The sequence below is a fragment of the Chionomys nivalis genome, chromosome 20, assembly GCF_950005125.1.
Source record: "Chionomys nivalis chromosome 20, mChiNiv1.1, whole genome shotgun sequence".
Taxonomy (NCBI): Eukaryota; Metazoa; Chordata; class Mammalia; order Rodentia; family Cricetidae; genus Chionomys; species Chionomys nivalis.
In genome coordinates this window covers 37783252-37800036 of record NC_080105.1, presented here as the reverse complement: position 1 = coordinate 37800036, position 16785 = coordinate 37783252, and the positions used below count along the sequence as shown (strand labels likewise).

Below are 16785 nucleotides of genomic sequence, written 5' to 3'. Positions count from 1 at the left end.
TATTATCCATATCACTGAACACATCGATCAAACATAATTTCCCCAAAGGGAACTGCTGTTCAATTGGTAAGGGCACAAATATGGAGAAAAATAATGGGAAGCTGAGAAGATTTGCTTTTAGACATGGACAAACATCTATTTAAGGAATTGATTATCACAAATTTGAGCATGGCAGAGTCGGATGAACTCAGAAAAAATCATTAAACATCTTAAGAGAATCAGTAGAATTAAGAGATGAACATGGCCACAGAGAACACCTAGCTTAATATACACTTTTCACAGAGAACTATACTGCAGCTAAAATGATTGAGTCTTTCTAAAGAAAATTTACATCATTACATGTAACCAGAACCCAATTTAGAATTTCTACCCATATTTTCAAAGATTTGGGGCACTATAGACTAAGATTTGAAAACTGTAGCATAATTGGACATTGTCAGTGTGTAAACTTAGAGAAATGATTATCTTCCATATTGTAAAACTGATAATTCACAATAAAAATCAAGACGAATAAGTATAGTGCTGAATATTGGAGATACTGATCAAATGGGACATGACATCATGAAAGTATATTTTGTTTGGTTTTTTAGTGTGTTTGGATTGTTTTGTAATTGTTTTTAAATTTCACTACTGAAGTATTATGAACTCAAAGTAGTAATATAAAGCATGTTCTTATATCTCCTTAAGCCCCAGAGAAACTGAACTTTAAAATGCACCTGAGTTTATCCACTTTTAAATCTAATTGAAATGCCAGAAATTTTCCTACTCCAGTTTCTCTTTTTCTTTTCTTGCCTGCAGGAGCTCAACTAGGAGTAACATCATGGCTTTATATGGTCTATATGACACACCTAAAAGTAAAAATAGTTTTTCAGGTGATGTAGAAAAGATAGACTTTGCATCGTTTAAATAAGCTACAGGGATTGTGTGTGTGTGTGTGTGTGTGTTCATTCTGTAAAACTGCATTTGGAAAGCAGTGGATAAATTTGTTCTTCAATTCCTGGACCTTTCTATCATTAAAGAAGCAAGAATTCTCTATTAGGGATTTAAAGACTTTAGAGTTTGTCTTCTAAGTGTCTAATAAAAGCTTATACATTGAGACTCTTGTACCTGAAGGATCTACAACAGTCAAGCAATCATTTCAAGCCATTCATTTAGTACTGTAGAAGGAAGTTATCTACAGCATTCTTTATTTAACAGGTATTTGAACGCTACTTGCACATTCTAAATATTCCACCTTTATGTCTGTACTTCCCAGAATATCTTTAAGTTGAAATTTTTGTCAGCCTTTTGTCTTTCTTTGTTTGTATTTTGTTGTTGTTTTGTTTTCATTTTCTTTTTTTTAATTTTGAGACTCTCTGTATAGCCTGACTGTCCTCGACTTCCCTATGCAGACAATGCTGACCTTAAACTCAGAGATCCTTCTGTTCTGCCTCCCAGGTGCTGGAACTAAAGGTGTGAGCCACCATTTCCAACCGTTCTTTTGTTCTTCACTTCTTTTTTTTCCTCACCATCGTTCCCTCTTGGCATCTTGTGCTATGCAGATAAATTCTTACTGCTCCCCCTTACCATGCAAAATGTATGTCCTTACAACCTGTTAGTGATAGAAGAAGCCTTCAGGGGATGTTTGATTCAATAATTTTGTTGTTTGTAAAGTGGTTGTTGTAAACTGAAACCTCGTGATATTCTCAGATTACCCATTCCAGCCTAATAAATGGATTAGTAAAAGACTTTAGAAACAAGAGAGGAATATGAATTACACGCATTAACACCCTCTGATCATGAAATTCTCTAATTGTTTTAATGTAGCATGGCTAAATTCCTGGCATGGCTCAAATTAATGCCTACTGTCTTTTTCACATAACAATGATCATCACTGCTGGGCGGTGGTGGCACACGCCTTTAATCCCAGCCCTCGGGAGGCAGAGGCAGGCGGATCTCTAAGAGTTCGAGGCCAGCCTGGTCTACAAGAGCTAGTTCCAGGACAGGAACCAAAAGCTACGGAGAAACCCTGTCTCGAAGAAAAAAAAAACAAAAAAAAACCCAAAAACAACAACAACAACAACAAAAAAAAACCAATGATCAGCACCCACGACTATCAAATTTCTTGTCTTATACACTGTGACTCTTTTGCAAAGATTAGTGTGCAAACTTCATATACGAAATTTTGTTAAAAATGAATTAAGCTCTCTGCTATGACTTTTCAAGCAATTATATATCTCAATTTTTATTTTGATATTAATTTACAGATCTTATAATAGCCCCAAAGCACAAGTCCAACACTACCTTAAAAATGATCAAAGTGAAATACCTTACAAAGGATTCTGCAGTGTGTGGAATTTGCTCAGTGATACACAGCCTTGTTTGGTACTAGAAATGCTGGGATTCTGAATGAGATAACTTTGGACAAATAGGTCACGTTGCCAGTTGCATTATCCAATTTTCTCATTTTTGCTACCCAAATTATTTCAACATGTTTCAATCATTTGCTTCACTCTGAGCTATAGAGAACAGAAATTTCAAAGATTCTGCAGTCACATAGTCCTGAAGGGTAACTTCCACTCACCTGCAAAGGATGTGCACAGGTGCAAGAAGGGAATGATGGGAAAATTAAGGACTTACCTTTTCGTCATTAAGTCACCATCGCAAACTAGGAACTCTAAAATGCCAGTTTATACCCTTGTATTCTGTTGGTTTCAAGAATCTGCGTTTAGGAGTACTTTGATGAACGAGTCTATAATCTTCTGCGGTTGTTTATTGGGAACTCGTTAACAAAAATGCACAGTGGGGAATGGAAAGCGCTAGGGTTCATGATGTCACAGTAACTTAACAGTCTAAGAAGAGGGACCAAATGCAAACAGCCAAAGAGAAGCATGACTAGTTTCCTCAACAGAGAAAGCACACATCCGACACTCTTCTGAAGGTTTGACTCTCTACCATTTTCTTTTCTGGAATTTATAACTTAATCACTAACTTTCTTAACTATGAACCTGAAATTAAAAGAAGGACACTAAATGTGAAGATGGTGTCTCAGTGGAAAGTGAACCTGTTCTCAGCATTATGAGTAACATCAATATTTAATTAGAAGCTGATTTAACTTTAGCAGTTAAAACTCAAGTTTAATGTAACTGGAGAAAACAAAAGAGAATCATGAAAACCTAAGGGTCAAGGACACCATGTATATTTTTAGAGATTTCTGATGGGTCCCACACTGTGAGTTTATCCCTCCTATCTTATATCGCAATTGTCCAGATGTTTTGTTAAAAGCAAGTGTGTCACATGCAATAGCCACATAAATATAAGGCCATCCAGATTTGACAAATGACAGCATAATGGCGTTTTTGTTAATTTTGTAAAGATTATATTGCTGAGAGCTTTCAAAATTATCTAATGTACAAAATTCCAGACTTAGTAGACAAAGAGTACCAACACATTGAGTTTAAAGAAACAAAAAAAACTCAGGGATTCTTGTCTTGTTTCATTTAGTTAAAAACCATATATTGAATTTAATTTTTTTAGTAAAGCAAGCATTACATAATGCTTCAGAATTTTAAAATTCGGGGATAAAAGTTTACGTCCAAAAAAGATGAATGGAAAATTGTGCTTCTGGACTGCAGAATTAGTTTTCTGACCGGGGTGGGGTGGGGTGGGTAAGCGTTTCATGTCACCATTGGATTGGGGAATTTCATCTGGGTTATGTGTTCGTGCACAGTTCGTAGCCAGGTTCTGCAAAAAATCTTAAAACTGTGTGCTTCACTCCCCGTAGCAAAGGCACCTAAGTTATTCTCCCTTTCGAGCAAATGTCATGATCCAGGTTTCCTGCTGAAGATGTCTTTCCCACTGCCCAGTGTTGAGTCGGTTGAGTCAGGAGAAGGTGGGCGCCAATCCCTGCTGATTCAGGACCAGTTTGCTCTGTGGTCCATCTGAAGAAGCTCCGCACTGATCACAGGGGAAACCGAGCAAAACCGTGAAGCAGACGGACGGGAACAAAAGGCTATTCTGGTGTGAGGAGGAGAAATCAGTTGCTTCAGCTCCACAAGCAGATGCTGCTGCTGGACTGACAGGTGGAGCCTACCCCAGCTGGAGAAAGGTAGAGTTTGCCATTGGGGCAGACGCACAGTTCATACACTGTCTGTCGAGAATTTGGGGAGGTGGGTGAAGAGGAGAAGGAACCGGTAGGTAGATTTCCCAGCCGGATTGTATCTGCATTTAGAAAAATCTAGGAAGAAAAAGGAAAAAAAAAATTATCTCAATTCATTTCAGCATGGTACCTTCCTCAGAGCCTTGCAGCTTGGTTTGGCAGCAGAGCCTATTGCTCACGGAGTCAACAAAACACCACAACAACAGCGCGCGCGCACACACACACATGCACGCACACACACACACACACACACACACAGCGGGGTGGGGGCAGCAAGAGAGACTGAATGGCTGTAGTAAAGGCTTTCCATTTAGGTTCTTCATCATGTCTTAGAATTATATAGAGAAAGAAGGATACCGTTTGGGCTGACTTTAATGAGGAGGGAGGAAATGAATTAAAAACATACTCCTTTACCAGTCTTTAAAATACTGGTGAGAAAGTGGTAAAAATCCTGTCTAAAACACCCAGAAAAGTCTCATAGTCCAAAGATCAGGTAACCTAGGAAATCCTGAGAACTAACAGATCATTATGCTTGAATTTTCTATTAAACGTTACCCGTTTTCGGCAACTAAGCAACTAATTTTTCAATTTGGGGAGGTATTTCACCTATTTAAAGATTTCTTACCCTGAGTCTTGATTTTGTAACTGCGTGTGTGCGCCCGCACACACAAGTACACCATTGTTCCCATGTGCGTGTCAGATGGCACTAACCACAGTTGGGTGTTGCCTTCCGCCTCTGATCCTGGGGATTGAACTCAGGTCATTAGACTTGACAGAATGTGCCTTTACCCATTAGGTTATCTCACTGGCCCCTAACTTATTCATAGTCATAGACTCCCAAAGCAGACAGGAGGATGACAGAGGAATCGATTTTCTCTTTTCTTGCCCCAGTAATTAGTCTTCGCTGCCATCCACATCCAGGTTACAATTCTCCCTGTCGAGTTATCGTGCTGTTAGGGTGAACTTTCTAGAAATGGGAATGGAACTGTGCTTATCTTGGATTCGACGGTATTTTATAGTTCTCCTCTCATTCCAAACAAAAACTGGATTTTCCCCCAGGTCAAACACCTTAAGTGCCCTACCCTGTTCTCCAACACCATCTGCTGCAACTGATCTTGCGCCTAATTTGGATTTTCCATGATTTAAACAAAGCACATGTCTCAGAGACATTTTATATTTTGTTCTTTCAGTCTGGGGCATTGGTTTAGCATACGTACACGTTTATATATGAAAATTTATAAAATTTCTATATATATATTAACTATATACTTCGGGAATATTTTAACTCATGTAAGTAGGGAATTTTCATTAATAAATCAGTTCACAGGGCGACTGCGATTTTGTCCCATCAGGCAGGGAACATCAGGTAGGAAGACTGAGGTATTTGTGACAACGCCACATTTCTGAGTCTCTCCAGGTGGCAGCATGGACTTGCCCACCTCTTTCTCTTTTGCCAAGGCAGTTACTCTGATACTGTTCACTTTCCAGCTTCCGAAATTGGTATGTCTGCTCTGTATAGCCCATAAAGTCCATCTTCCATCTGCTCGGAAACTGACCCCTGTGTCTAGAATCACACCCCAGAGCTTTGAACTCAGTGCCCCCATCTTCTCTTGAACAAGAATCATCTCATTCATTAATACCTGTCGAAAGCAGTGCTACTTGTCTCCTTGAAAATGTTAATCATTATTTTTTTTAATAAAAATCCTCCCGCACGAATACTCCACCATGCATGGTTGTTGTGTGTTATTGTACTGTGGATGCACTTGTATCTCTATAGCCCTTCATTTACAGTTATGATTCTTGTTTCCTTCCACGTCAAATTTGAAGTTCCTTGCAGCATTGAATCTAAAATGACATTGATTGTCCACAGAATACCCTTGAATTTTCAGTACAATTCTTTCTCTTCGTTTCAACTATTATGTTTAATGCCTGAATACAGGACCTGATGATATGAGGTAGTTTAGAATCTGTCTGAGTGTCGGGGATAACATATTAAATAGTGATCAATTTCTCTTTTGTAGTGCAGTTATTGTAGAACTCAGAAATAAAAACACACCAACATCAAAGTACTTATCCTTTCTTTTGAATTAATTTTTAATCAGATATATGAAAGTATAAAAATGTAGGTTAGTGGATGCTGTGTAATTTTCCACATATGCCTGCACTGTGTAATATTTAGCTCAGGGTATTTAGACACTCAGAGAACATTTTTTAGGTGGATACTTCCCAAATTTTGTCTTCAAGCCTTCTGAAATGTCTACACCATTATTGTTATATATAGTGACCCATTCCGACAACAGAAATATATCCAATATTCTTGTTCCTCTCTGGCTCTAACTTACCACAAACTAATCTATGGAAGAACCATTTTGAAAATTCAAATAGAAAAGGGAAAAGGGATGGTTTTCATTTTAGTGTTTAAAGCTAATGTTGAAGCAACAAGAATTTGGAGGCATATTTCCAACTGCCCTCGGAATGAATACTTCTTCAGTAGAAAATAAAAGGACCTTTCTAAAGCCATTATTTAAGAGTAATCAAGATTTCCAAAACTTGCAATTTCTCATGAAGCGGCTTCTTGTGTCTCATGCCTGAGACATTAAAGCAGAACCTTCAGCAGCCCAGGGTCATCCCTGCTTGGTCACTCACCTCTCCTTCTGTGGACTGCAAGTGCAGTTCCTTCCTGCAGGCAGCCTTGAAGTCACCTGCAGCTGCGCTCACCTGGACTCCACGTGGCGCTTCCATTATCAACGACCTGGTTGGTGATTCAAGCCTAAAGGAAGGCAACATATCAGTTACAAAAGAAAGACAACTCATAATAAACAGTAAAAAGGCATAAGGATTTAACTAATCTTTACACAAAGCCAGCAGGAATCCAAATCCTCACGATGTATTCCAAGGATTACAAACCCAGTTAAGTTTTAGGATATTTTTCATTACTTTATCTATTTTTTGACTCATTATAAAATCTTCATTTGTACTTATCAATTATTTACTCTCTGTATAATAATTTAATAACACTTTCTTATGTTAGTTCTCTTTATCAGGCCCCAAAGTAGGTCATCATGAGTTTGCATGTTTAAATCTTTAATATATTATCAATATTAATGATGAGGCCCTAATAAATAAATTGGCATAATTTAGCGTGTACATATTTTTTAATAAAGGGTTCCAAGTTTGTGAAGATAAAAACCTTAATGAAAATCATTAATATTGCAATCCTTCCAGAGTCCACCCTCAAAATTTTGAGAACTTGAAAATTTTCAAAAGGTGCATTAAAAATGTCAGAAATTAACATAACAAAGATCGCCATTTAACTTGGTGATTGACCTTCACTGGTTTATTGCAATGACTTCAAACTAAAGGAGTCAGTCTGTGGGAGAAAATCAAGGGACTGGGGATAATAATCAGCAGACAGCATCATAGAGTTACAAAACTCCAAGCAGGCAAAGTGGTGGGCACCAGCTGGTTGGTCTCTTTGAGGTTTTCTCTTCTGCTGCGGATGCAGGTGCCACATTTCTTTTCACCTCAGATATCAGAAAAAAGCATCCCGCAATCACAGTCTTTCTGTCATCAGGATCCAGAGTCTCCATTTACCTGAGGCAAGACCCAGAGCTGTTTTGCAGGGAGAACTCCATGAGATGAGTCTCCGAAGTGCAACCGCTCCACAGAGGAACCAAACTTAGAACCTTGAAGGCGGCATTCAAGAGGAGACTCATAATTTAAAAGTGATTTCAACAATTTTAAATATTGGCCTTTTTCCGCCTTCATTAACGAAAACGACTTCTAAACTTTAACTTCTATAGAGATCACTTAAATATCTTCATACTCTCACTGCAGCTGGGTTTTAGCTATACCTCCGTATTGTTATGAATTAAAACAGACCAGAAAATTTGAAAAAAATGAGTCTCATTATCTTAGCAAAATATTTTACTAACCTTTTCCATACATTATCAGAAATATAAAATCTTAATTTTCAAATTGTATTTTACAACCCTTATACAATACACAATAACACCTTGAGTAGCGTATCTGTATAGCCAGTGCCATCTTAGTGTTTCGTTGGATAACAATAACATTATTGAAATCACTCATGGTTGATATAACTGAATCATTTGAATAACAGTCGGATACGAACATACTTAAAATAACTTAATACCTTAAGACAGATTATATATTTTTTATTCATATATTTATTTTATAACCCATCCATAACCTTCCCTCATCTTCCTTCCTACTCCCTTCCCACTCTCATCCTCCACCTCCTCCCATCACCTAATCTCCTCTTCTTCCATCTCTGTCCTGAAGAAGGCAGGTCTCCCATGAGTATCAATAAAACATGGCATACAAATTTGCAGTAAGACTGAGCACATCCCTTGTATTAATGCTGGACAAGGTGACCCAGTATGAGGAATAGGGTTCCAAAAGTAAATATATAACTCCAATGTTCAATAAAAAAAAAAAAACTTGGTACATATATAAGTGAAAAGAAAAACAAATTTTGTCCAGTAATCAACATGATTCAACATATTTATGAAGAGTAGAGTCAAACTTATTTCTCATATAATCAATTTATATGTAAGATTTTCAAAGGCTTTATTTATGCTGTATTTGATGTTTAATAATATAACATTAAATATATTATGTATTCTGAAGGTTTGAAAATTTCTACTTTGATCTTTACTAAGTGATTAATCAGACAATGCTTGTTATATTCACATTTATTTTATGCACCAGATACTCATGCTAAAACTACCTAGAGTACTCTTTATTTAAAGGCTCAGTGTCCAAAATGTGTAAAGATTGGGAGCTCGGGGATATCAGCCAGTGGCAATGCCTCAGTTTCATCTGCTCTGAGTTGACAATTAGCATTTACTTTGCAAAATGAACAAAGTCACACCTGCGTTAAAGTTTCTGTGAACCTGATTGACTTGTTTGAATTTCCATGAGGGTAGAAAGTAGGAATGATACTGATCCAGAGTTAAATGGCCTTGGGTTTTTTTTTTTTCACTCCTTCAGTAGCTACCCACCACCCATTTCTGTGTATGGGCTAACATCATTACGACTATCAGGAAAATCATTTTGGAATTGCCTAGTTTTCCAGCAATACCCAAACTAAGAATGCCATCAGATAGCATCTCTAACAAATGACAGAAATGTCCCCTGGCTGCTGTACCCAGCAGACTGAGTCTTTCACTAATACATTTGAAAAGTGGTTCAAATTTCTTTTATTTATTAACACTACCATGGACAAAATCTCACAAAAGAATTTCCAACATTCAAATACAGCCTTTGGAGGAAGTCTGATTCCATAGTCCCAGGCATGGACACTCATATTTGGTTCAGAAATGTATTTTCCTTCAGATGAAAGATGAGTTTTTTGTTATTGCTAAAAGGTTTCAGTAACATGGCATATGCCAATGTGTGGTAACAAGTGGAAGGACAATATTTTGTGTTCTCTCTCTCTCTTACACACACACACTCCTCAAATATCTCCCCATGACCTTCCAATTTTTTGTTTATCTACTTATTGACCAGAACATCTTCACATATGGCAGAAACTGATAGAAATCATTTGGATTTCCTAAGCTTAAAGACATTTTGAAAAACTAGAGCCATTTTGCCTCAGTGAAATTGATTTTGAACATCCATATAAACGCTAACTGGAGGAAGGAAATGGACAATCATTGTTTACTTCTATCTGATACAGAACTACTTCCTTGATTTGTAGACAGGTAGATACAAAGGGAACCTAATAGAATGGTGAAAAGGGTTCTCAGTGTTCTTCCTAAGATCTGTCATAAATAATGGAATGCCTATTCTTTAGATATCAATGGTCTGTAGAAAAAACGGTAAATGTCTCAGAATAATTGTGTGCACAAGCTTCAACATTCAAAAAACCCAGGAGCAATTCATGGGAAATGAAGTCTGAAGGAAGATTGGCAACCTGTTAAGAGATGGCAGCTTGGGTCTATGAGGCATCCATTGACAAAATACCAACAAAAATGCTTTAGTGCTGAGCAAGCTCTTTGGTACAGTGACTAAAACCGAGGGGAAAATGAATCAGATTTACTGCCTTAGTTTTTGATACTCAGGGCATGAAGTTCAAACTTGTAAATTACATTTTCGGGGAATATTTTTTATCTGAAACAAGACTTTTTTTCTGAAAAGGTTCAATTACTAAATATTTGCATTGATGCATTGCCTGGTATGTTTAAACATTATCAAAATGGTAGAAATTTCACACTAATGCGAAATTCCTTAAGTAATTAAGACTTTGAATTAAATAAGTCTCAATTGTATCCTTTGCTAGTATTGATATAATTAAATGTGAAAATTGTAAAAAAATGCAACTGTTATTAAAATAGCACATTATGTTTTGAATAACAAGCAGCATTTAGACAAGTAATATACACAAAGAATTTAAAAAGAGAATTTAAAGAGTATGTGTGATGAAATTTGCTAGACTAGTTGGAGGATTTCTTGCATTTTTAATTTAATGTCGAACATAATAAGTGGTGGTCGTCAAATATTTCTTAAGCACATGAAAACTAAATCAATCTTAAGCATTTTGATAAGCTTTCCTGAATATGTAGTATAAATTTTTATAGGAAAATATCATGTAATATCATATTAGCCTGATGTATGGGTCCAGACATAAAACATCTCAAATTACCACTGGCCCTATTGTAAATGGGAGATTATTCACTTTTGTGAAAGAACATTTAGAGATGCAGATTATTTTAGTTATCTGCCTTCAGAATTTGTAATTGGATGCTTGACTAATTGGTTGCATGGAACTCTGTCCGGAGTTAGACATTATTTGCTGTATCTTTGTTGCATAGGTAAGAAGCCACTTCTTCATAGACTTTATATCAACAGGGTAATGTCCCTCAAGTATATCACAAGAGGAGTAAAAGTTTTCATATATTGATAATAATAAAACAAACCTTACACTTACTCAAACGTTTCATCACACTTTCCAAAGACATTAGAATGCTTACAATGAGTCCTCATTGTACATTATTGAACAGATAGATTTAGACAAAATTTTCAGGATTTGAAGTAATAGCATTAAAACAAGTCATGTCAGCTTATCAAAATAGAATGAAATTATGCATTTCATTCATATTACTATCTCCCAGGAACTTTTAGAAGCTGGTGCTTCTAGGAGCTAAAATATAAATTCAGGGTAGAAATTCACATAGAAAGACATTCCTTACATTGAACATGTAGATGCAAATTATAGCATCAAGCCAATTACTCCCATAGAGAAACAAAGGAGGAAATTGAAATATAAACTACTGAAACCAAATTATTGTGTGCAAAAGGAAACCAATCTCATGAGTGAATTTCACACAGGTATTAGAGTAAGAAAATATGAATGCTTCAAATGTCAATTGCTGCTGAAATTACTGGTGGTCAGTCAATGTACTCATAGTTTAAAGCATTTTTAAAAACTAAAGGATACAGTTCTCACAGTCTGTAGTTAGATTTTCCCTTCTCTAATAATGGGTTAGCCATATAATTATAGTAGTGTTTTATAAACTAACTTCTAATACTGAAATATTACTGTATAGTTAAACCATAATTATTACACTCATACTAAAAACTAGATGTCCTAATTATCTGTGTGTTACCTAAAACCTACTTAGACATTATGTTGGTTGCTTTATCTCTGGGTTATGCTGCAGGTGCAAGGATCCCTAAGTACCCAAAGTGATCTTGACTAAGCACAATATTAGAGACCTGAACCACTTCTTTTTTTATTTATTTATTAAAGATTTCTGCCTTCTCCCCGCCACCACCTCCCATTTCCCTCCTCCTCCCCCATCAAGTCCCCCTCCTTCATCATCCCTAAGAGTAATCCAGGTTCCCTGCCCTGTGGGAAGTCCAAGGACCACCCACTTCCATCCAGGTCTAGTAAGGTGAGCATCCAAACTGCCTACGCTCCCACAAAGCCAGTACGTGCAGCAGGATCAAAAACCCATTGCCATTGTTCTTGAGTTCTCAGTAGTCCTCATTGTCCATTGTGTTCAGCAAGTTCGGTTTTATCCCATGCTTTTTTCAGACCCAGGCCAGCTGGCCTTGGTGAGTTCCTGATAGAACATCCCCATTGTCTCAGTGTGTGGGTGCACCCCTCGCGGTCCTGAGTTCCTTGCTCGTGCTCTGTCTCCTGCTCTTGATTTGGACCTTGAGATTTCAGTCCAGTGCTCCAATGTTGGTCTTTGTCTCTGTCTCCTTTCATCGCCTAAATGTTTTTCTTTGGGTTCACCTTCTTAATTAGCTTCTCTAGGATCACGCATAATAGGCTCAACGTCCCCTATTCATGGCTAGAAACCAAATATGAGTGAGTACATCCCATGTTCCTCTTTTTGGGTCTGGCTCACCTCACTCAGGATAGTGTTTTCTATTTCCGTCCATTTGCCTGCAAAATTCAGGAAGTCATTGTTTTTTACTGCTGAGTAGTACTCTAATATGTATATATTCCATACTTTCTTCATCCATTCTTCCACTGAAGGGCATCTAGGTTGTTTCCAGGTTCTGGCTATTACAAACAATGCTGCTATGAACATAGTTGAGCATATACTTTTGTTGTATGATAGGGCATTTCTTGGGTATATTTCCAAGAGTGGTATTGCTGGGTTCGGGATCCACCTACCCCTGAACGACTTCCGACAAAGCTGCACTAAGCAGGCCAGAACTGACAGCACACCGCAATTGATACAGTGAAAGAAAACGTAGTTCATAAACAGATCGTTTTACTTGCACGATGATCTCACCTTGACAAGGGCAATGAAGTTATTCAGAGAGTTATTAAAACAGATAATACTGGGATAACTGGATATCTATATAGAAAAGTTAGCTTTAGTCTCTACCATATACTACCATATAGAAATTGAAATCATAAGGTTTTTTGATTTTTGTGGTTGGAGAGAGTGAAAGTGTCACAGGCCAAAGTGTATGGTAATTAGTGAATATTTAAAAGTATGTTTGATAATATTAAATTAAAATGTACTTTCAAAATTACCACCAGTGATGGATATATAATGGACTGGGAAATAATATCTACAACATGATGCATCAGAAATATCTGGTACCAGGACATTTGAAAAAAAGTCTCCCAGTACTTACAGAGTATGTGAACATGTCAGGAATTATACACAGTTGTTGGATAATTGCATGAAAGCATCTCATATTGTTACCTCTTGGATAAGAGCAAACAGAACAGAAAAGCAACATCAGCATGCTCCCTTTGCAATGACTTGAATCAGTATGATTGCTAACACCAAATATTGGTGAGACTAGACAGCCACTGACAATAATCACTTTGGTGGAAAACCATTAAGAAGTTTGGAAAGTTTTTTGGCAATTTGACATAAAGCCTAGCAAGCCGAAATGTCATACACAAATGTGCACATGTGTGTATATGTTTTTGAGTATATATAACATTATAATATTAAATAAAAGTGCACATATGCATATATAATATTGCTTTTATAGTGTTGCATATATACTTTTATCAGTATTTTGCAGTATAGTATTTTTGGCTATAGAAGACCCTAATGTGCAGAAATACTATCTTCAAATAAAACAAATAAGAACTGCAAGTACATTTACAGTTTCTATGAAACCTAGTACAGAAACCAGAAGATATTAAATCCTCATAAAACTCTGTTGAATAAGCTGTACAAATTTACATTTCCAACAACAGTTATTTATTCTCTATTGTATCTTATAAAGACTTATTCTGGAGAACAGACTCATGACTGTGTACTGCTTTATTTACTCAGCCCAAAAGATTTCACTTGCCTGATAAACATTGCATCAGTTAAAAGCACTTCCTGTTGAAAATTGTCAGGAATGTATGTCAAGATCTCAGACACTCTGTTTCAGATTTGAGTACACAGATGAATAATTAAATAGCCCAATTATCACTGTACTTTGTTTCTACTTCAGTTTTGCAATTTAAATTAGAAACACTCATCTTGGGAGTAGTCAGACTATTTTAGCATTAGATGATAAGTCATGCCTATTCAGTGTTAAAGTAACGGATAGTCAGTATAGAAAAAAAAATCAGAAACACCATATACTAGCTATGACTTATTTCGCACTTACACTTGCAAATGTTGAGACATCTGTAGGGCACCTAAAGTCATACGTAGTGCTATTCCTATAGTGATAGACTATAATTGGATGATACAACATACACATCATTACAAAAATTATAGATCCAAAATGATTACCTTAGGACTCAGAAATCAATATGAATGAATTAGTATCTTCTAATATATGCAGTTTATATTTAGGTATATCTTAATTTTGCACATACTGTTGAATGCTGAAGTCAAATTAATTCAACATTTAAATGGGAAAAAAACCATGTATCTTCCCAGAATACTGAAAATATGGATAGCATACATTGCGCATTGCTGAGATCAGATTGAACGCAACTATCTCACAAAGCCTTCACAGCTCCTGCCTGCTGGAAACTGCAAGCCATTTCCTCTAGCTCTCACATATTAATATTTGTGAGCCACCCGCTTTGAAAAGGACACGTGAGTATCTCAAGTATAGCTTAACATACATTGTCCAACATCTTCTCAATCCCACCTTCTGCTCCTAACTTCTAGAGGTCAGCTGGGTTTATATGTGACATGATTGATAATGTAGACTTACTGTATTTGTAAGCTACATTTAGACCAGTCTGCAACAATTGGCATTGATGCCATCCATATGTATCCCAAGGAGACTCTATTTTTTAGATAACATTAATTTAGTCACTGCCACATTATTTAAAGGCATTTTGTTACAATAATTAAAACTGACAACTACCTATAACACTACTACACGTGAGATACATTGTTTTCTGTTATGATATTAAGAATATGCAGAGAGCATGTGGGTCCTGCAAGCCAGGAGTGTGGGGAAGGATCACAGCTGTGCCAAGCATCCTAAATTCCTCCCAGTTATGAATGTGTTTGTGTATGTGTGAGAGACTATGCATATGTATGGACATGTGTGTTACTCATGTGTTGTAGCATATATAGCATGCATTTGCAAGTATATATGTGTGTGTTCACACATACAGATTTGTGCACACACATGTGAAAGCCAGAGAAGAACACTAAATGTTCTGCTTTATAACATATTATTTTATTTCTTGAATAAATGAAGACCCTCGAGACTAAAGTACAATAAAATTTGTTTTAGACACTACCATTAACATTTCTCAAACCCTCTAGTTTTGTATATAATATGGAGTTATTAGCTTGATTAAAATTAAAAATTAAAAATCACATAAAAATTATTACCACCCTCTGGTAATAATTGATAGACTGTTGAAACTGTGTTTCTCAATCAGTCAGAACAAAAGTCACAGAAAATAGCATAAAACTAGGAGATTCTGAATATGTTACTGTAAACATTACTGTTTCTGTACTCAAAGTTTCATCTCATTTTTCAAGTGGGTGACAAGGTAATCTACAGACTATGTAAAAAGACACTTAGACACCAACCCAGCCACAACCCTTCACTTACAATGTGTCCTACCTGAAATATATACTGGAACAATGGTGGTTCAGAGCTTGTGGAAGTGACCAACCAATGTTTGGTTTAACTTACGATTCATGCCTTAAGAGAGAATTCATTGTCTATGATGCCTATGTGGCCATGAATCAGAGACTTGATAGCTCAGTGAACCAAACACAACTGGCAAAACAGAACCAAGCAAACAAGAAAGGAGGAAAGAAGAAAGAAAAATGAAAGAAAAGATAGAAAACAAAGAAATGATTCCTAATGGTATTATGCTATACTTGTAGATATCCATGCCTTATCTATGCCTTATCTAGGTATCATCAGAGAGGTGTCCCCTCCAACAGTAGATGGGAGCCTGGGAGCCAATGCAGAGACGCATAGCCAGTCATGGAGGAACGGGGAGAGAGAGAGAGACACAGACAGAGAGAGACAGAGAGAGACAGAGAGACAGACACAGAGAGAGACAGAGGAGAGAGAGAGACAGAGAGACTAAATTGAATAAATTGGAGGTCTCCATTGGGTCTCTCCCCTCTGAGATCTGGGAACCGTATAAAAGACTGGGAGGAAAGACTGTAGGGGTCAAAGGAGGTGGAGAATACCATGAGAACATGAGCATTGAATCAACTAAACGGGGCTCACAGAGACTGAAGTGGCAAGCAAGGGGCCTGTATGGATCTGCATCGGGTTCTTTGCATGATATGTTGCAGCTGTTAGCTTGGTGTTTTTGTGAGGCTCCTAACAGTGGAAGCAGGTGCATCTCTGACTCTTTCACCTGTTCTTAAGTCTCTTTTCCTTCTATTGGATTGCTTTGTAAAGTCTCAACATGAGGCCTTTCCCCTTGCCTTACTGTATAATGTTTCATTCTGTTTGGTTGACATCTCTTAGAGGCCTGCACTTTCCTGGAGAGGAAATAGGGTTTGTGTGAATCTAGGTAAGAGGAGTGGCTCGGGATGGTGGGAGGCTGTGGTTGAGATGTATTATATGATAGAAAAATCTATTTTCAGTTTTAAAAAATGTCACCTCTATTTTCCATTTTCAACCATTTCTTTGCTTATTAAGTGCCAAAAAAGAGAACAATGATTTTTATGAAATAAAATGTGTGTATCTGCGTC

The 16785-nt window shown here is 36.9% G+C and overlaps 1 protein-coding gene across 1 annotated transcript in view; it reads right to left on the bottom strand.

Moving 5' to 3' along the window:
* Positions 1-3775: 3775 nt before the first annotated feature.
* Sgcz (sarcoglycan zeta) overlaps positions 3776-16785 on the bottom strand; it is a 789755-nt gene continuing 776745 nt past the window's right edge. The window contains exons 7-8 of the mRNA XM_057752704.1: positions 6785-6908; positions 3776-4216 (exon numbers count right to left, since the gene is read on the bottom strand). Of these exons, the coding sequence (XP_057608687.1) occupies positions 4025-4216; positions 6785-6908 (316 nt within the window). The 3' untranslated portion in view covers positions 3776-4024. The remainder of the gene's footprint in view (positions 4217-6784; positions 6909-16785) is intronic.